The sequence below is a fragment of the Podarcis erhardii genome (assembly GCF_964252035.2).
Source record: "Podarcis erhardii genome assembly, chromosome: 16".
NCBI classification, from domain to species: domain Eukaryota; kingdom Metazoa; phylum Chordata; class Lepidosauria; order Squamata; family Lacertidae; genus Podarcis; species Podarcis erhardii.
The window spans coordinates 36,146,307-36,162,716 of record NC_138514.1 but is presented as its reverse complement, the minus strand read 5'-3'; the positions used below and the strand labels follow the sequence as shown (position 1 = coordinate 36,162,716).

At 51.3% G+C, this 16,410-nt stretch overlaps 1 protein-coding gene and 1 long non-coding RNA gene across 5 annotated transcripts in view; both read left to right on the top strand.

Annotated features, from left to right (window-relative positions):
* The window catches only part of SPECC1 (sperm antigen with calponin homology and coiled-coil domains 1), a 108,910-nt gene that overhangs the window by 59,020 nt on the left and 33,480 nt on the right, over window positions 1–16,410 (top strand). For all 4 annotated transcript variants that reach the window (XM_081844079.1, XM_081844078.1, XM_081844077.1 and 1 more), the window contains 4 exons: window positions 3,002–3,209; window positions 4,158–4,231; window positions 4,905–5,086; window positions 15,842–15,987. In XM_081844079.1, the coding sequence (XP_081700205.1) occupies window positions 3,002–3,209; window positions 4,158–4,231; window positions 4,905–5,086; window positions 15,842–15,987 (610 nt within the window). The remainder of the gene's footprint in view (window positions 1–3,001; window positions 3,210–4,157; window positions 4,232–4,904; window positions 5,087–15,841; window positions 15,988–16,410) is intronic.
* On the top strand, window positions 7,680–12,242 carry LOC309331807. Its single transcript, XR_014151977.1, has 2 exons — window positions 7,680–9,110; window positions 10,212–12,242. It is a non-coding gene; the product is annotated as an uncharacterized lncRNA (long non-coding RNA).

The following is a 16,410-nucleotide window of genomic DNA, read 5'->3' as shown; positions in this document are numbered from 1 at the left end:
GGGATGTTGATGTGGGCAGGATTCTTGCATTGCAGGGGGGTTGGTCTAGATGACTCTCAAGGTCCCTTCCAGCTCTGTGAGTCCATACGGTTTATCTACATGCTGCCTTAACCCCAAGGCTCCCAAAGCCAGCAAGCAGCATTCATATGCAAGAATGCAAATGAAATATACAATAAAAGCACAATATTTTCAGCCATCGAAACAAAAATTTAGAAGCATCAAAATCTTGTAATCAGATAAGGTTTTCCTAGGCACCGTGCCCTGGAGGTCGCAGAAATCTTCTTTTCTACCTTGCTTCTTTGCAGGAGTGAAGAAGTCGACTGAATCACCTTTTTGGTGTTCCTTCCCTCAGACCCTGTTAGGTCCAGACCACTCAGCATACTGGCTTTCATGGCTCATGTGCATAGAGATTTCTGCTCTCTCAGAGGGCCTAGATCTGTTCCTTTCTGGAGTTTGTCTCGGCTACGTAGCTGGACCCCATTTTCTTGTGGCAGATTTGCACCGTTTGCAAGAGGTCAGCTGTGCTGATGCTGATAGGGAAAGGATTGAGGACCCTGGCTCCCTGCTCCCTGAATACTCAAAGTTCTGGACAGCGTGTGTAGTTTGGTCCCTCTTGCCCTGTATTATATACTTGTGAGTCAGTTTCCGCACAGGGCATTTGCTGTGAAGTAGCCACGCTCTGTTATCTCCCTCTTTGTGGAGCCATGAGCAAAACGGCTCTGTTTGGTTTCTCCCTTTCCCCCTGGCAGCTCATAAAATCTTCACTGTTATGATTCAGTTAAATAGAATAATAGAATCGTAGAGTTGGAAGGTACCCAAGGATCATCTAGTCCAACCCTCTGCAATGTAGGAATATTTTGCCCAACATGGGGCTTGAACCGACAGCCCTAAGATTAAGAGCCCAACCAGATGCCTGTGGGAAGCCCAAGAGCCCTCTGCCCTCCTGTGGTTCCCAGCTACTGATATTCCAGACTGCCTGATTATGGAGGCACAGCCAAGCCCTTAACCTCCATGAATTCACTCCCTCCTCTCTTAATGCCATCCAAGCTGGTCACCATCACTGCCTCCTGTGGGGGGGAGTTCCACAGTCCAACGGCACCCAGAGAGCCACGAGTTAGCCACTCCTGGTACAAACAAGATGGACACAGGCCAACCAGCGATCCGATTGAGTCCGAAGCCTCTCCTGTACATCCAAAATCTGGGCAACACACATTAACAACCTCCCTTCCCTGCAGAACTGCATCCGTTTGGACATTTAGCTGAATGACGCTTTTCACCGCAACTGGAACAATTTCTTCCTTCCTGGTCCAGCCCTTCAGCACTTTCCCCCCTCCTGCCCCAGACAGATGGACCTCATTAGCAGCTTGGTGGTTTGTCTTTTTTCCCCCCGAGAGAAACCAGGTGCTCTCGCTGTGCTCAGGGAAAGGGGGGGGGGAACACAATGGATGAGTGCATGTTAATTCTCTTGGCGAGTCTCGCACTCGTAACCCAAGCCTGCAATTAACCTTCGCTGCTGCCCTGCTTGGAAACCCCACCTCCCACAATTAGGGAGCGGCCCGTGGGAAGAACTTTTGCCGGAACGGGGGGAGCTGGGATACCCTGCCAAAAGTCACCACCTGATTTATAGAGAAGTGGAAACTCTAGGTGTGTTTTTGGCCGAGGTTGGCGATGACCGTAGCAAGTGGGAAGGAGTGGGATGGTTGCTGGGCTGTATGGAAATCTGGGCTGTATGGAAATACTGGAAAGGCTTACTTCTGGGTTTCACCACTCGTGCATGCGCAGAAGCGCAAAATGACATCACACACATGCGCAGAAGCAGCGAATCGCAACCTGTGCATGCGCAGATGCGCTGCTGCGGGTTGCGTTCTTTTCATGTTGCGAACAGGTCTCCGGAACGGATCCCGTTTGCAACCAGAGGTACCCCTGTAATGCTATTATCCCCAGAACTGGGTGTTGTCCTGTCATCTGTTATAATGATTTACAGATTTAGTTCAAAGCTCTCCTGATCACATTCACGAGTCTCTTAGCAAGCACATTATTGCCAACCGCTGTGAGGTGCAAGCCTATCTCTTGCCAGAACTCCTTCTTCAAGGAAGCGGAGACCACGATCCAAGCAGCCAAACCCTTCCTGACGACTTCCGGTATTTCCCCCGCTCTTCCTGGGACACAGCCTTTGACAGGAAGGAGCGATGGAAAGACCGCCTGCATCCCAGGGCCCTTCAGCTACCTGCCCAGAGCCCCTTGGTCCCTTCCAACGGCTTGGCAATATCCTTGGTGCCCACGTGAATCAGGAGGGCGGGGTTGTGGTCAGTGGGCTTTATAAGACTTGGCAACTTCTTTTTCACATTGTGAGAAAACAGCACACCTCCTGGGACATCCTTTTCCCTCTGCACATGGCTGCCTCCGTCCCCTGTCCTGACCACAAATCTCTTCCAAATGGTCTTCTGAGGTTGGCAACTTGCTGGTCCAGAATCGGCACCCAAGGTTTGGCATGGAAACAATTTTGCAGCTCCGCTAACAAAGCCTGGTTCCTGACAGTCCTGTTTCTGTATGTCACACTCCTCCAGAGGTTCGTCTCCTGTAATGAGCGAAGAACTTCCTTTTATCTGTCTCAAATCTTCCAACATTCAGCTTCATTGGATGCCCAGGAGTTCTGGTATTGCCAGAGATTATTGCGGCCAGACTATCCGTCCCTGTCCAGGAGTAGCCGGAGGTGGCTAGACCCCCCAAATAAGACAGCAAACCCAGTTTATTGGGACAGGCATCATGGATATGGTCCTTTTGAATTATTTTTTATTTATTTAAATGGAAGGTGGTGGTCTCTGGGGAATTAAACACCATGTGCTCTCCACCTGCACTTATCGGTGGCACCTTAGCATCACACAGTGCTATAATAGAATCATTGTAGAGTTGGAAGAGACCCAGAGGGTCATCTAGTCCAGCCCCCTGCGATGCAGGGATCCTGGTGCGATTTCTCACCCTTTTCTCTCCCTCCATCCAGACTGAGAAGGAGCGTGCTCAGCTGAAGGAGACCTGCGACCGTCAGGCGGACCAGCTCAGCCGAACCAACCTCAAGCTCCAGGAGAAGACGTCGGAGAACGAGGCCGAGTTCAAGAACCTGAAGGAGACCATCTTTGAGCTGGAAGACCAGGTGGAGCAACACCGGGCGCTCAAACTGCACGACAACCAGATCATCAGCGACTTGGAGAGTAGGTGGAACCGGGGGGGGGGGGGGAGGATTTAGGACCGTATGTAGAGAGAAATTGCAAGCAGGTTATGGAGTTGGCAGGGATTGCTTGAGATTCCCGCCCTCCAATAAAGAAATAATTATCAATTTAGTGCTGCCTATTTGGGAAGGAAGCAGGAGGCACAGCATACCTTTCTCTCTCCGCAACAACAAGTGAAGGATGTCGTCAGGCTGCTGCCGCAAGCAACAAATATCTGATAAGATGAATGAGGGGGGCAGAAACAGGTTCCAAAAATTGCTGCTGGTGGTGTAGTGGTGAGAATGTCAGACTAGGACAACCAGGGTTCAAATCCCCTCTTGGACATGAAGCTCAGTGGGTGTGACTCTGGGCCAGTCACTGCGCCTCCCAGCCCAGGCCTACCTCACAGGGTTGTTGCTGGGGGTTATATGAGGAGGGAGAGAACAATGCACACGCCGCCTTGAGCTCGTCGGAGAAAATTGGTGGGATACAAAGGCAATAAAATAATAAGATGATAGCTGAATTGGGGCCAACCTGCATGTGAGATCGCCACCTGCTGGCGAAGCTGTTTTGCAGGCTGAGACAGAAGCAAATTAGCTAGGTTAGGGCTACGATCACTTAATTGGGGAGTAAGCCCCACTGTATACAGTAAGACTCAACTTTTGAGTAAATGTAGGGTTGTGCTGCCAAAGGTGTTCTGGGCATCAGCAGGTTTTTTAATGTTTGGACTCTGAAGAAGGGTATTTTATTCCATGCTGTGCATTCTTTTAAAACTGCAAGCCGTTTTGGGGCCAGAAATCTGTGGCAGTGTGTGTTGATTATATTGAGTTAAATGGGCCCAGAGGTGTGGCTCGAGATAAGGTCACTTCCCTGTGTTACCTTGGTAGTGTCTTCGGTGCCCTCCCTCTCTGTCCTATCTCAGTAGACTCTTCCTACCTTCCCTGTTCCCAGGTAATCTACTGAAAATGGAAGTCCAGAAGACGGATTTGGAAAGGCAGCTGAAGACCCTGAACAAACAGATGAAGGTAAGAAGGGAGCTTGGTGGCAGGACACCTGCCTTGCGTGCAGAAGGTTCCGAGTTCAGTCCTTGACAGCATCCCCAGGTGGGGCTGGGAAGGACCCCTCACTCAGAACCACGTGGACTGGAACCCCGACAGGTGTCCATCCGACCTCTGCTTAAAAGCCTCAAGCTTTAGAACAAACTCAGGCATCACCAATACCGCCGTCGCATTTCCAAAACTTAGCACCTGCTAAGAACACTTCTGTTTCAACAAGCCTGCCCAAACGAAAGTCAACGTAATTTTAATCTGTTTTAGCGTTTTAACTTTTGTATGTTTTAAAGTTGGGCGGTGAATTTGTCTCGATTTTAATGCTTTATCTTTTTCAAACCCCTTTGAGGCTTTTTTAAAAAAAACAATCAAGCGGTGTTTGAATGTCATTAAATGAATAAGTAAGAGGAGGGTCTCTGCCCGAAGGAGCTTACAATCTAAGAAGAGGCTCCAAACCGGGGTGTGTGTGTGTGTCCATCTGCAGCCTCCCTCCCACGCAAAGTGAGAGCGACTGTCTTGTTGTGCCGGCGTCCACGAGAACTGATGCCAACCGCCCTCCGACCTCCCTGTGGTGCTGGCCGCTTTTGTCGGGCGAGTTTCAACCACTTGCTTCCTCTCCTCTCCCCTCCCTCTTCCCCTCGGCCTCCAGGAGGACACGGCCGAGTGGCGCCGCTTCCAAGCCGACCTGCAGACGGCGGTGGTCGTGGCCAACGACATCAAGTGCGAGGCCCAGCAGGAGCTGCGGACGGTGAAGCGCCGGCTGCTGGAGGAGGAGGAGAAGAGTGCCCGGCTGCAGAAGGAGCTGGATGAGGCCCAGGGCGGAAGCACAAGGTGCGTGGGGCATGGGGCCAGTGGCTCTTTGTAGGGGTCGGAGGCACCCAAGGAAGTTTGCACTCCCTTTGCTGTCCATGCCTTCGCATTCTTTCTCTGTGTGTCCCCTTTTCCATGCAGGTTCCGTTGCATTTCCTATTTTATTTTTGTATACAAAGAGCCTGTCTTCCATGTATCGCATGTCATCTGGGGCCCTTTGAGAATCGCCTTTCCCTTTGGCCAACAATGCTCTGAATTTACTTCAGTGAACCGCACCAGTTGGGGATGTTCAGGGCAGCTTTTACTCATACAGAACGAAGGTAGACTTCCCAGGCCTGTAAACTACATGGGCTTAGAGAGAGGCATCTCCTTCGCCTTTGCTTTGCCCATGCATAGAAATGAAGGGATGCAGGTGGCGCTGAGGTCTAAACCACGGAGCCTCTTGTTCTTGCTGATTGGAAGGTCGGCGGTTCGAATCCCCGTGACGGGGTGAGCTCCCGTTGCTCTGTCCCAGCTCCTGCCAACCTAGCAGTTCAAAAGCATGCCAGTGCAAGTAGATAAATAGGTACCGCTGTGGCGGGAAGGTAAATGGAGTTTCTGTGTGCTCTGGTTTCCGTCAGGGTGTCCCGTTGTGCCAGAAGCTGTTTAGTCCTGCTGGCCACATGACACGGAAAGCTGTCTGCGGACAAACGCCGGCTCCCTCGACCTGAAAGCGAGATGAGTGCCACAACCCCATAGTCGCCTTTGACTGGACTTAACTGTCTAGGGGTACTTTACCTTTTTAGAAATTAAGTCTCGTTCTGATAGGGAAAAGCACATCTGCCAGGGCTGGATGCTTGCTTTGGCAGCAAGAACAGGGTGCCCGCTCTCTATCAAACTGGCCCAGGGCTGAGTTTTTCCTGCACAAACACTCTGAGTAAGCAGATTCTCCTAACAATACCCTTCCACACTCCCTTTTTCCTTCTCTTCACATCCTTCTGCCTCCCACGTGGCTAAGAGGAGGAATGTAGAAATTTCTGCTTTTAATAAACCGCACTTCCCCGTGTCGTCCCAACCAAGAACTGTTGGTGAACTATACAGGCAACTCCCCATTTACATGCAGCTGCTGGGAGCCTGGCAGTGGGACCCCGAAATGAGGAGCACCCTGGAGAGTCCTGGCTCGCGAGGAGACCCTCCCCAGAGCCTGAAGAGCACTTTATTGAGGCTGCTCAGCCTTCCTACCCAGCAGCCGACAGGCAGGGTGGTGCATTGACCGCCGCCACTTCCTCGCACCTGAGCAGTTTCAGCAAAGCCCCACTGCCCCTCCGGCTCACGAGGAGACCCTCCCTGGATCCCCAAAGCGGACATTCTCTTTGGGCTCTCACGAGCCAGAGGCTTGTTGAGGCTGCTCAGCTGATACGCAATCACTGTCCCTTCAGCTTGTTTCGTCTTGTTCCTTCTCATGCGCCTCACACTAAACCCTGGTTTGATGGGCTCTCATGTGCCTCACACTAAACCATGGTTTGACTGGCTCCACAGTCCAGAGGGTCTCACCCTGCTCATGATCCGGTCCCACTTGTTCCTCCCGTCCCGCATATGCAAGCAAAATGCCCGTCGTCATGGCGCCCGCGATGTGTGCAAAAGTGAGCAAGGGTTTCCAGTATACAAAACACCCTGTGGACGAACTTCCGTTTCCTGCAGGAACACATTATTTTAAGGTTGTTCATTTGGTTAATTTGAAGAGCGAACAGCAGCCGGCGGTCAGCTGAGGACTCTCTTCCTTTGCTGGCGTGAAGGGGAACTTGTTCCTAAGGGAACCCATTGGGGGGTAGGTCTCTGGTGAAGGTTTATCTTCAGTTGATATGAAGGGCAGGTTTATCTTCAGTTCTCAGTGGCGCTTCCAACTGCGATTTCTTGCTCACACCAGCATGTGGCAGAATGCTGGCAATTGACGTTTTTTAGAGTGTGTGTGCGAAAGAGAGAGACTTACCTCTTTTCTACCTTGGGAGTCAGCTACACTTCATTCAAACGTGTTACTGAGGTGGGGGGTGCATCGTTGCAAGGGGACCCGACAGATCTGTGAAGGCGAAGGTGAGGTCTTTTCAGTGGTGGTTTGACCTGATTGGCTGCGTTGAACTTCCAGGATCAGAGGCAGTCTATCCTTGATTGCAGGTTTCTGAAGAGCACCCACAAACGAGGGCTGCGGCCTTCAGTTGGTCTAGGCCAGGGTTTCTCAAACTTTGGTCCCCCGCCTGTTGTGGGACCACAACTCCCATCATCCTTGACCACAGGTCTGGCTGGCTAGGGATGATGGGAGTTGTAGTCCAACCACAGCCGATGACCCAAGTTAGAGAAACCTTGGCCTGGGCCTTTGGACTGATCCAGCAGGTCTTGGAGTCATAAGAATTGCAGCGTTCAAAGGAACCCAAAGGGTCATCGAATTCAAACCCCTGCAATGCAGGGGTCACTGCTAAGCAGAAAACCACAGCTGCAAGCAATCTGTTGCACTTTCACACATGCACAGATATGCACACACAACGGAAATGCCATGTGTCTGTCCCCTGGATGTGTAAAATATCAACCCTAGTTGGATGCACTCCTGTTCAGACCTGCTCCTTCAGTGTTTCCAGGTCAGGAGATGCAGACGGACTGTTTTTCCTGCCGGGTCCATGATATGGAAAACATGAGATGAGGAACTATCTTTTTTTAAAAAAAACCTCAAGCCTCACCTGGTTCTCCCAAAGGGCGTGTTTTCTGTTGAAGGAGTCTTGCTTTATCAACCTGCCTCTCTTGTCTGTTTCGCTCAGTGTTCTCCCCACTTTCCCCGCCTCTGTCCAGCTTCCTTGTCGTATTGCAAATTCGATTGCGCCGTGGAACCGCCAAGCAGCCAGCAGCGCCGAAACCACCCTGATTCTGCCGACTTTTTTTAGTCCGTAACATTGTTCATTACGCATTGCAGTGGGTCTGGCCCACCCCACACACTTGTGGGGCAGATCAGCCTACTGCATCTCTGGGCGTGTGTTGGAGGGGTCACTTATTTGTCCTCCGCAGACAGCGATACAGCTAGACCTCTTAAAGCCAAGGAAATGTCAGCTCTGCGGACGGACTTGGCGGTGCAAATTTGCATAATTTATTTTGCATAATTCGCATAATTCTGGAGTGAAGAGAGGTATGAAGGCTCTGAACCTCCTTTCCTCTGACCCCCTCAGCGTGCTTTCAAGAATATCTCTGCCCATCCATAAAGACTAGCAGCTTGCTTTTGCTTTTTGTAAAGGAAAGCTGAGGTCCTCAGTCTACATAGCCTGTCCTGACCCCCCAAAATTAGCCTCCGGCATCTCAAGGGCAGTGGAGGACTCTGTCTTGCCACCAGCGTCAGGGTAAAACTGAGCTGCCGCTCCTGTCGGCCTCTCTGTGGGGGTGCCATCATTGTGCCCTTAGCCCCAGGCAGCAAACCGCCTGCCCTTCCAGCTTGGAGTGCTTGTCCTTTGACTTCCTTCTGACTTCTTTCCCACAACACCACCAGCCCCCCTTTCCCTCCACCACTTTCACTCTCACATTCCCTTTCGTTCCTGGAGAGGATACAGAGCGCAAACCTCCTGAGGTCTCCAAAGCACAGCTGAACTGAAGGTAAGAGGTTCTCTGGTGGTGCAAAGGGCAAAAAACCCACCCCTCACGCCTGCTCCCAGCTTTAATAACCCTCTTCCTTCCCACATTTTTTTTTTGCTCTTTGCACATGCCCTGAAGGCTGCATTGTGCTTTAACAATTTTATTTCCATTTGTTTGCTTTTGTTGCTTTTTTAACCTCCCTTTCTCTCTTCTAGAGTCCAGCTTTGCGCTCTGTGTGTGTACTAAGCCCCCTCGTCCGCTGGTGTCTCCCCCTCACGTCCCGTTCCGTGTGTGTCACGGCTGTCCCGTCTTGCAGAGGCTTGAGAAGGCTGCCCGGCTCTCGCTTTTAACGGTCACTCCCAAAATGGGGGGGGGCAGGGAGGGGAGCCCCCTTGTTTAACACCCCCCCGTCTCTCTCTTGATCACAGTTTCAGAGGAGCCTGTCTGGAGCGGAGAAGAGGTTTGTTTCGCAGGCGTGATTGGGTTCAATAGCAGTGTGGGTTATTATTTACTATTATTCATTTATTTATCACGTCACTTTCACCCGAAGGCCCAGGGGTGCCTTAAAAGCAATTTAAAACAACTCGCAGCCATAAGAATAAGGTGACACCTCACGTGTCAATAGCCAGAGCAAAAGAGGCGTGTCTTCGGCATTCCCCAAAGGCTGTGCAGTGAAGGGGCCAGGCGCCACATCTGTGGGAAAGGAGTTCCCCAGCTTGGGGGCCATCCCAGAGAAGGCCTCGCTGAGGGTGGAGGAACTACCATGAGTGCCTTTCCCTCTGTCTGTAGGGAAAGAGGCTGTCTATCAAGATATTTGGGGCCTGAGTCATTTAGGCCTTTAAACACCAACGGATAATGGTACAAAAAAACTCTGGGCAGAGTCAAAGGATCTTATTTTGGCAGGAGTCCTGACCATTGTCGGAGGCAATGAGAACCTTTCCAAGGAGGGCCAAGAACTTGACAATTTAAAAAATGTTCAAAATTCAGGGAGGGAGGTTGTGTGTATTCTGTCTCAGCAATCCATACAACTACTCCTCCCTCATGCGAAAAACGGGTCTCAGGGCTGCCTTGCAAAGATCAAAGTTCTTAGTCAACAGCAGTACCTTGTTGCTCCTGTCTGCCTCTGATTTCCCATGAATGGTCTGAAAAGGGGCTGTGGAATGAAGACCACCACCCCCTCCAGTTTGCAAGCACTTCCCAGCCTGGTCGCCTGGAGAATGATTCTCCTTGCCACAGGCGACTCCCAGTTCCCGTCAGGCAACAGGGTCAGGGACAATGGGAGCTGGACGCAGAATGCGTGGGCCTTCTGGATCGACATTGTTGGACGCCAGTTCCCATCATCACTGACCGTTGGGCATGCTGGCTGGGGCTGGTGGAAGGAGGGAGTCCACTGACATCTCATCCTCCATGGAGGCAACGCTGTGTGAACTTGATGCTCCAGTGGCCTGGCTCAGTATACATTTCAGGTGTGGGGGGGTTTCAATTCATCCATTTTTTTGGACTCCGCCTCCTGTCAGCATCCCTTAAAGCCCACCTTTGGTCTCCCTTTCTCTTTCCACAGATCTCTGATCCCAGTCAATTAGCCGGGCCCTGGATGAAACACACCGCCCAGCCCAGGGGCTCAGGACCGCCACTTGTAACAGCTCCTCCTTGAAAACGTGGGTGAAGAATACGGGGATTTAAACCGGGAAAGAAACATCTGAGCACTTACAACAAAATGATTTTCCTGGCGTTTTCTCCAGACTGTCATTCCTACGTGTTCTCTGTCTTTTTTCCCTCTCTGAAACCTAACTCTTTAAGAGGGAGATTTATTCTCCCTGAAGGCTATGTGAAAGCAATATGTGTGAGGCTGAAGTTTCGGGGTTGCTGCAGGCCCCCAATTTTGCATTCTGATGCTTCGAGGTTTTTAAAACGACCCAGCTCCGGACACGGGAATGAGCTGCTAATCTGCACACTTGAGGTTCTCCGCTGAGAACGACCTGCCGCCGCACGTACCTCTTTGTTCCGGGTTTGCCACGGCAACTGTCCACATGGAGCACGAAGCAAATGTCCGTCTGGTGGGGCTGAGAGTTGGCCATCCAGCCGGCGGTCTTCGTCTGACTGGATGCTTCCTCAATGTCCAACGACAGGGACCAGCCACTAGGTGGCAGTGCACGACTTGGAACCCAGAAACCCATTTGCTGTTCTGCAGCCTATGTTCTGCGTACCACTTGCCGCTGCTGCTTTCCCTGAAATCTGAAGGCAGGAAAGAGGAAAGGGCAGAGGGCAGTGAGGGTCAAGCGAGGATGCCCTCGGTAGCTGCACTACAGAGCCGTCTTCCTGCGCCTCCACTTCTCCCCCCTTTGCAAACTTGGAAGCTGCTTGAATTCTGACTTGCAGGGGGGAAGCTGTGGGTCTCTCCAACTTGAAGCCACCCTTTTGGATTACAAGAATGCTTTTAAAACGCTGGGCTTGTGTCGCTGGTGTCTCAGCCCGGGAAATGGCTCCTTTCCCCCCAGACCAAAAGCGCCAAGCTGGTGGATCCCTGGACCCCACGACCCTGCAGGGAGTCCTCTCTACAGAGCCGGCAAAAGGGTGGTCTCATCTATCCCTTGTGAAGGCAATCCGAAGTCCACGTTTTGTTTTATTTTAGTCCTCAGAATCTTTACTCAGGGGAAGTCTGTGGCATGACCGACGCTCATCCTGAAATGTCCTGTCTCTGCGTTCTTGCAGAACAGTTGCTGAGAAATTTGCACAAGTTGAATTTGAGGGTTGGCCGCGGCCAGCCTCTGAGCCAAATCTGGATCGGAGCCATTTAGCCCCTCCAGCCCCAGAGATGCAAGAAAGAGCATGGATGAACAGTGTATTCTCTCGTTATTTTCCCCTCAGGGGTCCTTGGCTTGTTTCCTCCCGCCGCCTTGTCATTGTAGCCCCTCTCACAAGTCCCTGGGAGGTAGAATGTTGTGAAATTCCCTTCCAGCCGGTTTCTTTTAAGAAGTGCCGTTTAACTTGAAGATTCGCTTCTTCTTTCCTCTTCTCTTCCCGTCGCATTTTCCTTTTGTGCCGTGACCGTGCGCCTGCAGGCAGGGACTCATCTCTCACCTTGATTGTCTGTATGTAAGCCACTCAGCTTTCGGGCTGAGGAGCAGATTGCAAACACTCCAGATCAGTAACAGCAAGGGGAGGGAAACTTCCAGCCTTGCACCCCTCGGGCCCTTGTGTAGTTTTGCAGAAGGCATTGGGGTGCAGAGGAACACTGGGATCCCAGCAGGTCTCTGCTGAGATTGTGCCACACATACGAACTTCAGACACTTCGCTCGATCAGAAGCACTGAGGTCAAGCCTGGAGGCCCACAACCTCCTCTCATGGGTGGTGGGGAAACCCACAAGGGCACCCCCCGCCGTGGGGCAGATCCCACCTGCAGACACTGGTGTGCAATTCGGGAATGCTCTGCGATCAATCCACTTGACTTCCATACTTGTAAACATGCTTGAACCGGTAACGATGACAATTTGCTGAGCCACGTGTATGTATGTCTGTGTAAGAGAGGGAGGGAGACTAATATTTGAACAGACCTATACAAAACTGCAAATAAATCTGCGACTGGCAGCCAGGTGCCCTTCTCCGCCTCTTCTCTCTATACCTTTGTCGGTTTAAAATACCTGCTGTGCCTTCCTTAAACGTAGATGTGATCACAGTGGCTCTCCCGTGTGTGTGTGTGTGTGTAGATTTCTACCTGACAAGCACATCCATACAGGTGATGCTGGCTAGCTGTGTGGTAAGGCTGTACCGCTGTTTACGTGAAGCCTCCAGCTCCCGAGGCAGTCTACCTCTGAAGACCATTGGCTGGGGAGCAACGGTGAGAGAGGCAGACCTTGCCTCCAAGTCCCATGCCTGTGTGTTTTCCAGGAGGCACTGGGGGAAATGGGGTCCTGGAATAGACAGGCCTTTGGTCACATCTGCTGGAGAAAAGCTTCTGTTCTGTGTGAGCGCCTGCTCTTTTTTTGCAGTATGCATACGGAATAGTCACCTGTGCATTCACGCCCAGTAGCCCTTCGAACCCAGTAAAAGGGTTTTGGGGTCTCAAACCTGATGAGCTCCAGATATTTTAGGTCCACAACTCCTACATGCCCCAGGTCCAGATATGGACACTTGGGCTGGGGGTGTTGGGAGGTGTCTTCCGAAACAGGGCTGTGTCAGCTGGGGTTGATGAGAACTGGAGTCCAAAATGTCTGGAAAAGCAAAGGCCATCGCAGCAGATTGGTGTTTAGCCAGCCGCCTCCTCGGGAAATGCTTAAAAACAACTTTGTCCTCATTTTATCATCACAAGGGGTCGGGCTGGATTATCCATTGGGTCCCTCCCAACAGTACAATTCTGTCATTCCCCACCTGAGCAAACCCCGTGCCATCGTGGCCCCCAAGCCCCCTTTCTCCTCTGGTCAGGTGCACAGCCCCAAGGGGTAATAATAATAATAATAACAATAATAATAATAATTTTATCTATACCCTGCCCATCTGGCTGGGTTTCCCCAGCCACTCTGGGCGGCTTCCAACAGAATATTAAAATACTATAATCTATTAAACATTAAAAGCTTCCCTAAACAGGGCTGCCTTCAGATGTCTTCTAAAAGTCTGGTAGTTGTTCTTTTCTTTGACATCTAGTGGGAGGGCGTTCCACAGGGCAGGTGCCACCACCAAGAAGGCCCTCTGCCTGGTTCCCTGTAACTTGGCTTCTCACAGCGAGGGAGCCGCCAGAAGGCTGGCTGGAACCCCCCATCCTCATTCCCCTGCTCCACTGCCCTCCTGCAGAATCCGACCTCTGCTTGGCCTTTTGTGCCCTGTTAAAAAGCCCAGCCCAGCTGCTGCCCCTCGTACGCAGGAGCCGGAAGCACGCCACTCTAGTCTGCTAAAAAGCAAAATTGAAAAAATCCTGGCGGATGTCCCTTCTTCCTAAACTCTGTTCTTTCCGCACCCTGTATTGGATCAGGCCAGGACTGGGGCGATCAGTCCCCAGGGGACTTTTTGCCCCTCTCGCTGCCCTCCCCGTAGCTTTGGCACAAAATCCGGGCACTTGGCAAGGGGCAGGTGAGGCGCTTTTCACCCGCAGACAGTGCCTCCATTGAGCTGTGAGCAACCCCCCCCCCACCTCGGCCTGCCGTTCCTTGCCCCCGCTTCCCAGGGGCTCTTGTGCTGCTGAGACAAGGCTGGGATGCCAAAAGGGGGGGGGGAGAGAGAGAACCCCCCTCCACCCCCAAAGTATTCAGTGCCTATTAATAGCTCAGCCAAAGCCACACAGCTGTTTGGGAATGGACTGGGTGCCAGGGGGAGGGAAAGAGAGAGAAGGGATCTCACGAGGAGAGAAGAGAAGCCCATTCAGCGCAGAATCTGATGGTCTTTCATCCGTCTCGTGTGCCTGTTGTCATCATATCCCCTTTCCTGCATCCACATAAATTGCATCGCAGGTGGCGAGTCACATTTAAAAGTTATTAATGGGAAAGAAATCACTGCAGCCACGAGTCTCAAAATTTGACCACTCCAAAAGACCTTAAGTTTGTTGGTTTTCCAGGGGTACCATAATAATTATACTTCTAGTTAATGTTAAGCCTGGATAAGTTGTTTGGGGAATGGGGGAACAGAACAGCTGGTCCTCTGCACCTCTTAGAAAATAGTGTGAAATGCACCTTCCGATATCTCAGGGGCTGTCGCTTTCTTGTTTTCTCCTGCTCTGGAGGGGGGAGGACCCAAACCCAAGTGACAAGAAAGGAGTTCTGACTAAACAGCAGTAAGAGCTGTTCAGCTGTGGAACGTGGTGGTCTCTCCTTCCTTGGAGGTTTTCCAGCAGAGGTTGGGCGGCCATCTGTCACGCATGATCTAGTTGCAGATGCCCTCTTATCAGGAAGTCCGTTCTCCACAGTGTGGGAATCAGGTACCTCCTAACCTTTGGAACTCTCTTCCACTGCATATCAAGCAGGTAGACCGTGGCTCTTCAGTCCTTCTTTGGCAGTCAATGTTCCTTTTGCCAGCAGCAAATTATAAAGCTGTGGGGGAAATGCAGCAAGTAATGATGATAATATTGAGCTTTTGCATTATCTCTGTCCTCCGTAACATTATTTGACAGTGCTTTTACATTATTTCTGTCACCCTTGTCATTATTTTATAGTGCTTTTACTTTACCTCTGTCCTCATTATTCTGCATTGCTTTTACATTGTTATCCTTACAGTGGGTCACTGTTGGTATAAGGATGGGCTAATCTTGTCAATTTCGGTCTTTCTTTTTTCTCCTCCTTCAGTTCATTCTGCCACACTCCTGCATCTATTTGCTGTTCGTTTTTTTCCAAATCCTCATGAAAACCCTTCATCATTTTTGTTGTTGTTGTTGTTTAGTCGTTTAGTTGTGTCCGACTCTTCGTGACCCCCTGGACCAGAGCACGCCAGGCACTTCTGTCTTCCACTGCCTCCCGCAGTTTGGTCAGACTCATGTTTGCAGCTTCGAGAACACTGTCCCACCATCTCATCCTCTGTCGTCCCCTTCTCCTTGTGCCCTCCATCTTTCCCATCATCAGGGTCTTTTCCAGGGAGTCTTCTCTTCTCATGAGGTGGCCAAAGTACTGGAGCCTCAGCTTCAGGATCTGTCTTTCCAGTGAGCACTCAGGGCTGATTTCATCATTTTTAGGGAATATTTATCCCAATATAGACACTTTTTGGTTTTGCAAGCAATTCCCCCCTCACGTAATGCATTTTTGTATGCTGTTTTCGCTCGGACCCACGAGTGAGGAACCTTTGGCGCCCTGATGTTGCTGCGCTGCAACTCCCAGCAGCTCCAGCAGGCATGGCCAATGTCAGTGATGGGAGTTCTAGTTCAGCAAGATCTGAAGGGCCAAAGGTTCTCCACATTACCGCATTTTGTTCCATTTAAAGAACTTCATCACAACATCCAGAGACGAGCTGCTTTCTAAGGACAGCTGCACATTTGTTTCCCACGTCGTTTCAGGATTGCGAGGGGGTTGGGCTAGATGACCTTTGGGGGTCCCTCCCAACTGTACAACTCGGTGATTCCAGGAGGCGGGAAGGAGGTTAAAATGCAGACCAAACGCAGGCAAAATCCCAGGGCCTGTGCTCTTTCACACCCACCCCACCAGGGTTTCTGCCCAGGGACTCCAACAGATCGAAAGGATTCCTCCCTCTCACCTCCCTCTCATCTCTTCCTTCCAGGCCAACCATTGAGGTGATGGACGCAGTCGAGGCGGATCCTGCCAGCCGCTGGCAGGGGGTCTCCGTCAGCCGTGCGTCGCCGACGCCCCCCGAGTCCCTGGCCACCGTCAAATCGTTGATCAAGTCGTTTGACTTGGGATGCCCAGGTAAAAAAACCCAAAACGCCACGGAGCTGAGGGTCTCTTATTTCTCTGACAAATTGTCTTCTTGCGCCTCACCCAGCTCTCATTCGTATTCCCTGTATGGATTTGTTTGCAAATGCCTTTATACATACACCAGGGCTCTGGGCAGCTCTATGCATGCAGCAAAACAGCATTTTAAAACAGTGCAAAATGGTGATTCAAATGCAGGGCTAATCGGGAGGGGAGACTCCTGCAGTTGCGCTAAAATCCTGCTCGTGGGCTTCCCATAATCGGCATCTGGTTGGCCACTGGGAAAACAGGGTGCTGGGCTAGAGGGGCCCCCTTTGGCCTAATCCAGCAGCCCGGCTGTTTCGATGCCATAGATGGAACCCAGGACCTCCATGCCAACAGATACTCTGCTGCTGAGCTGCAATCCTTCCTATATAA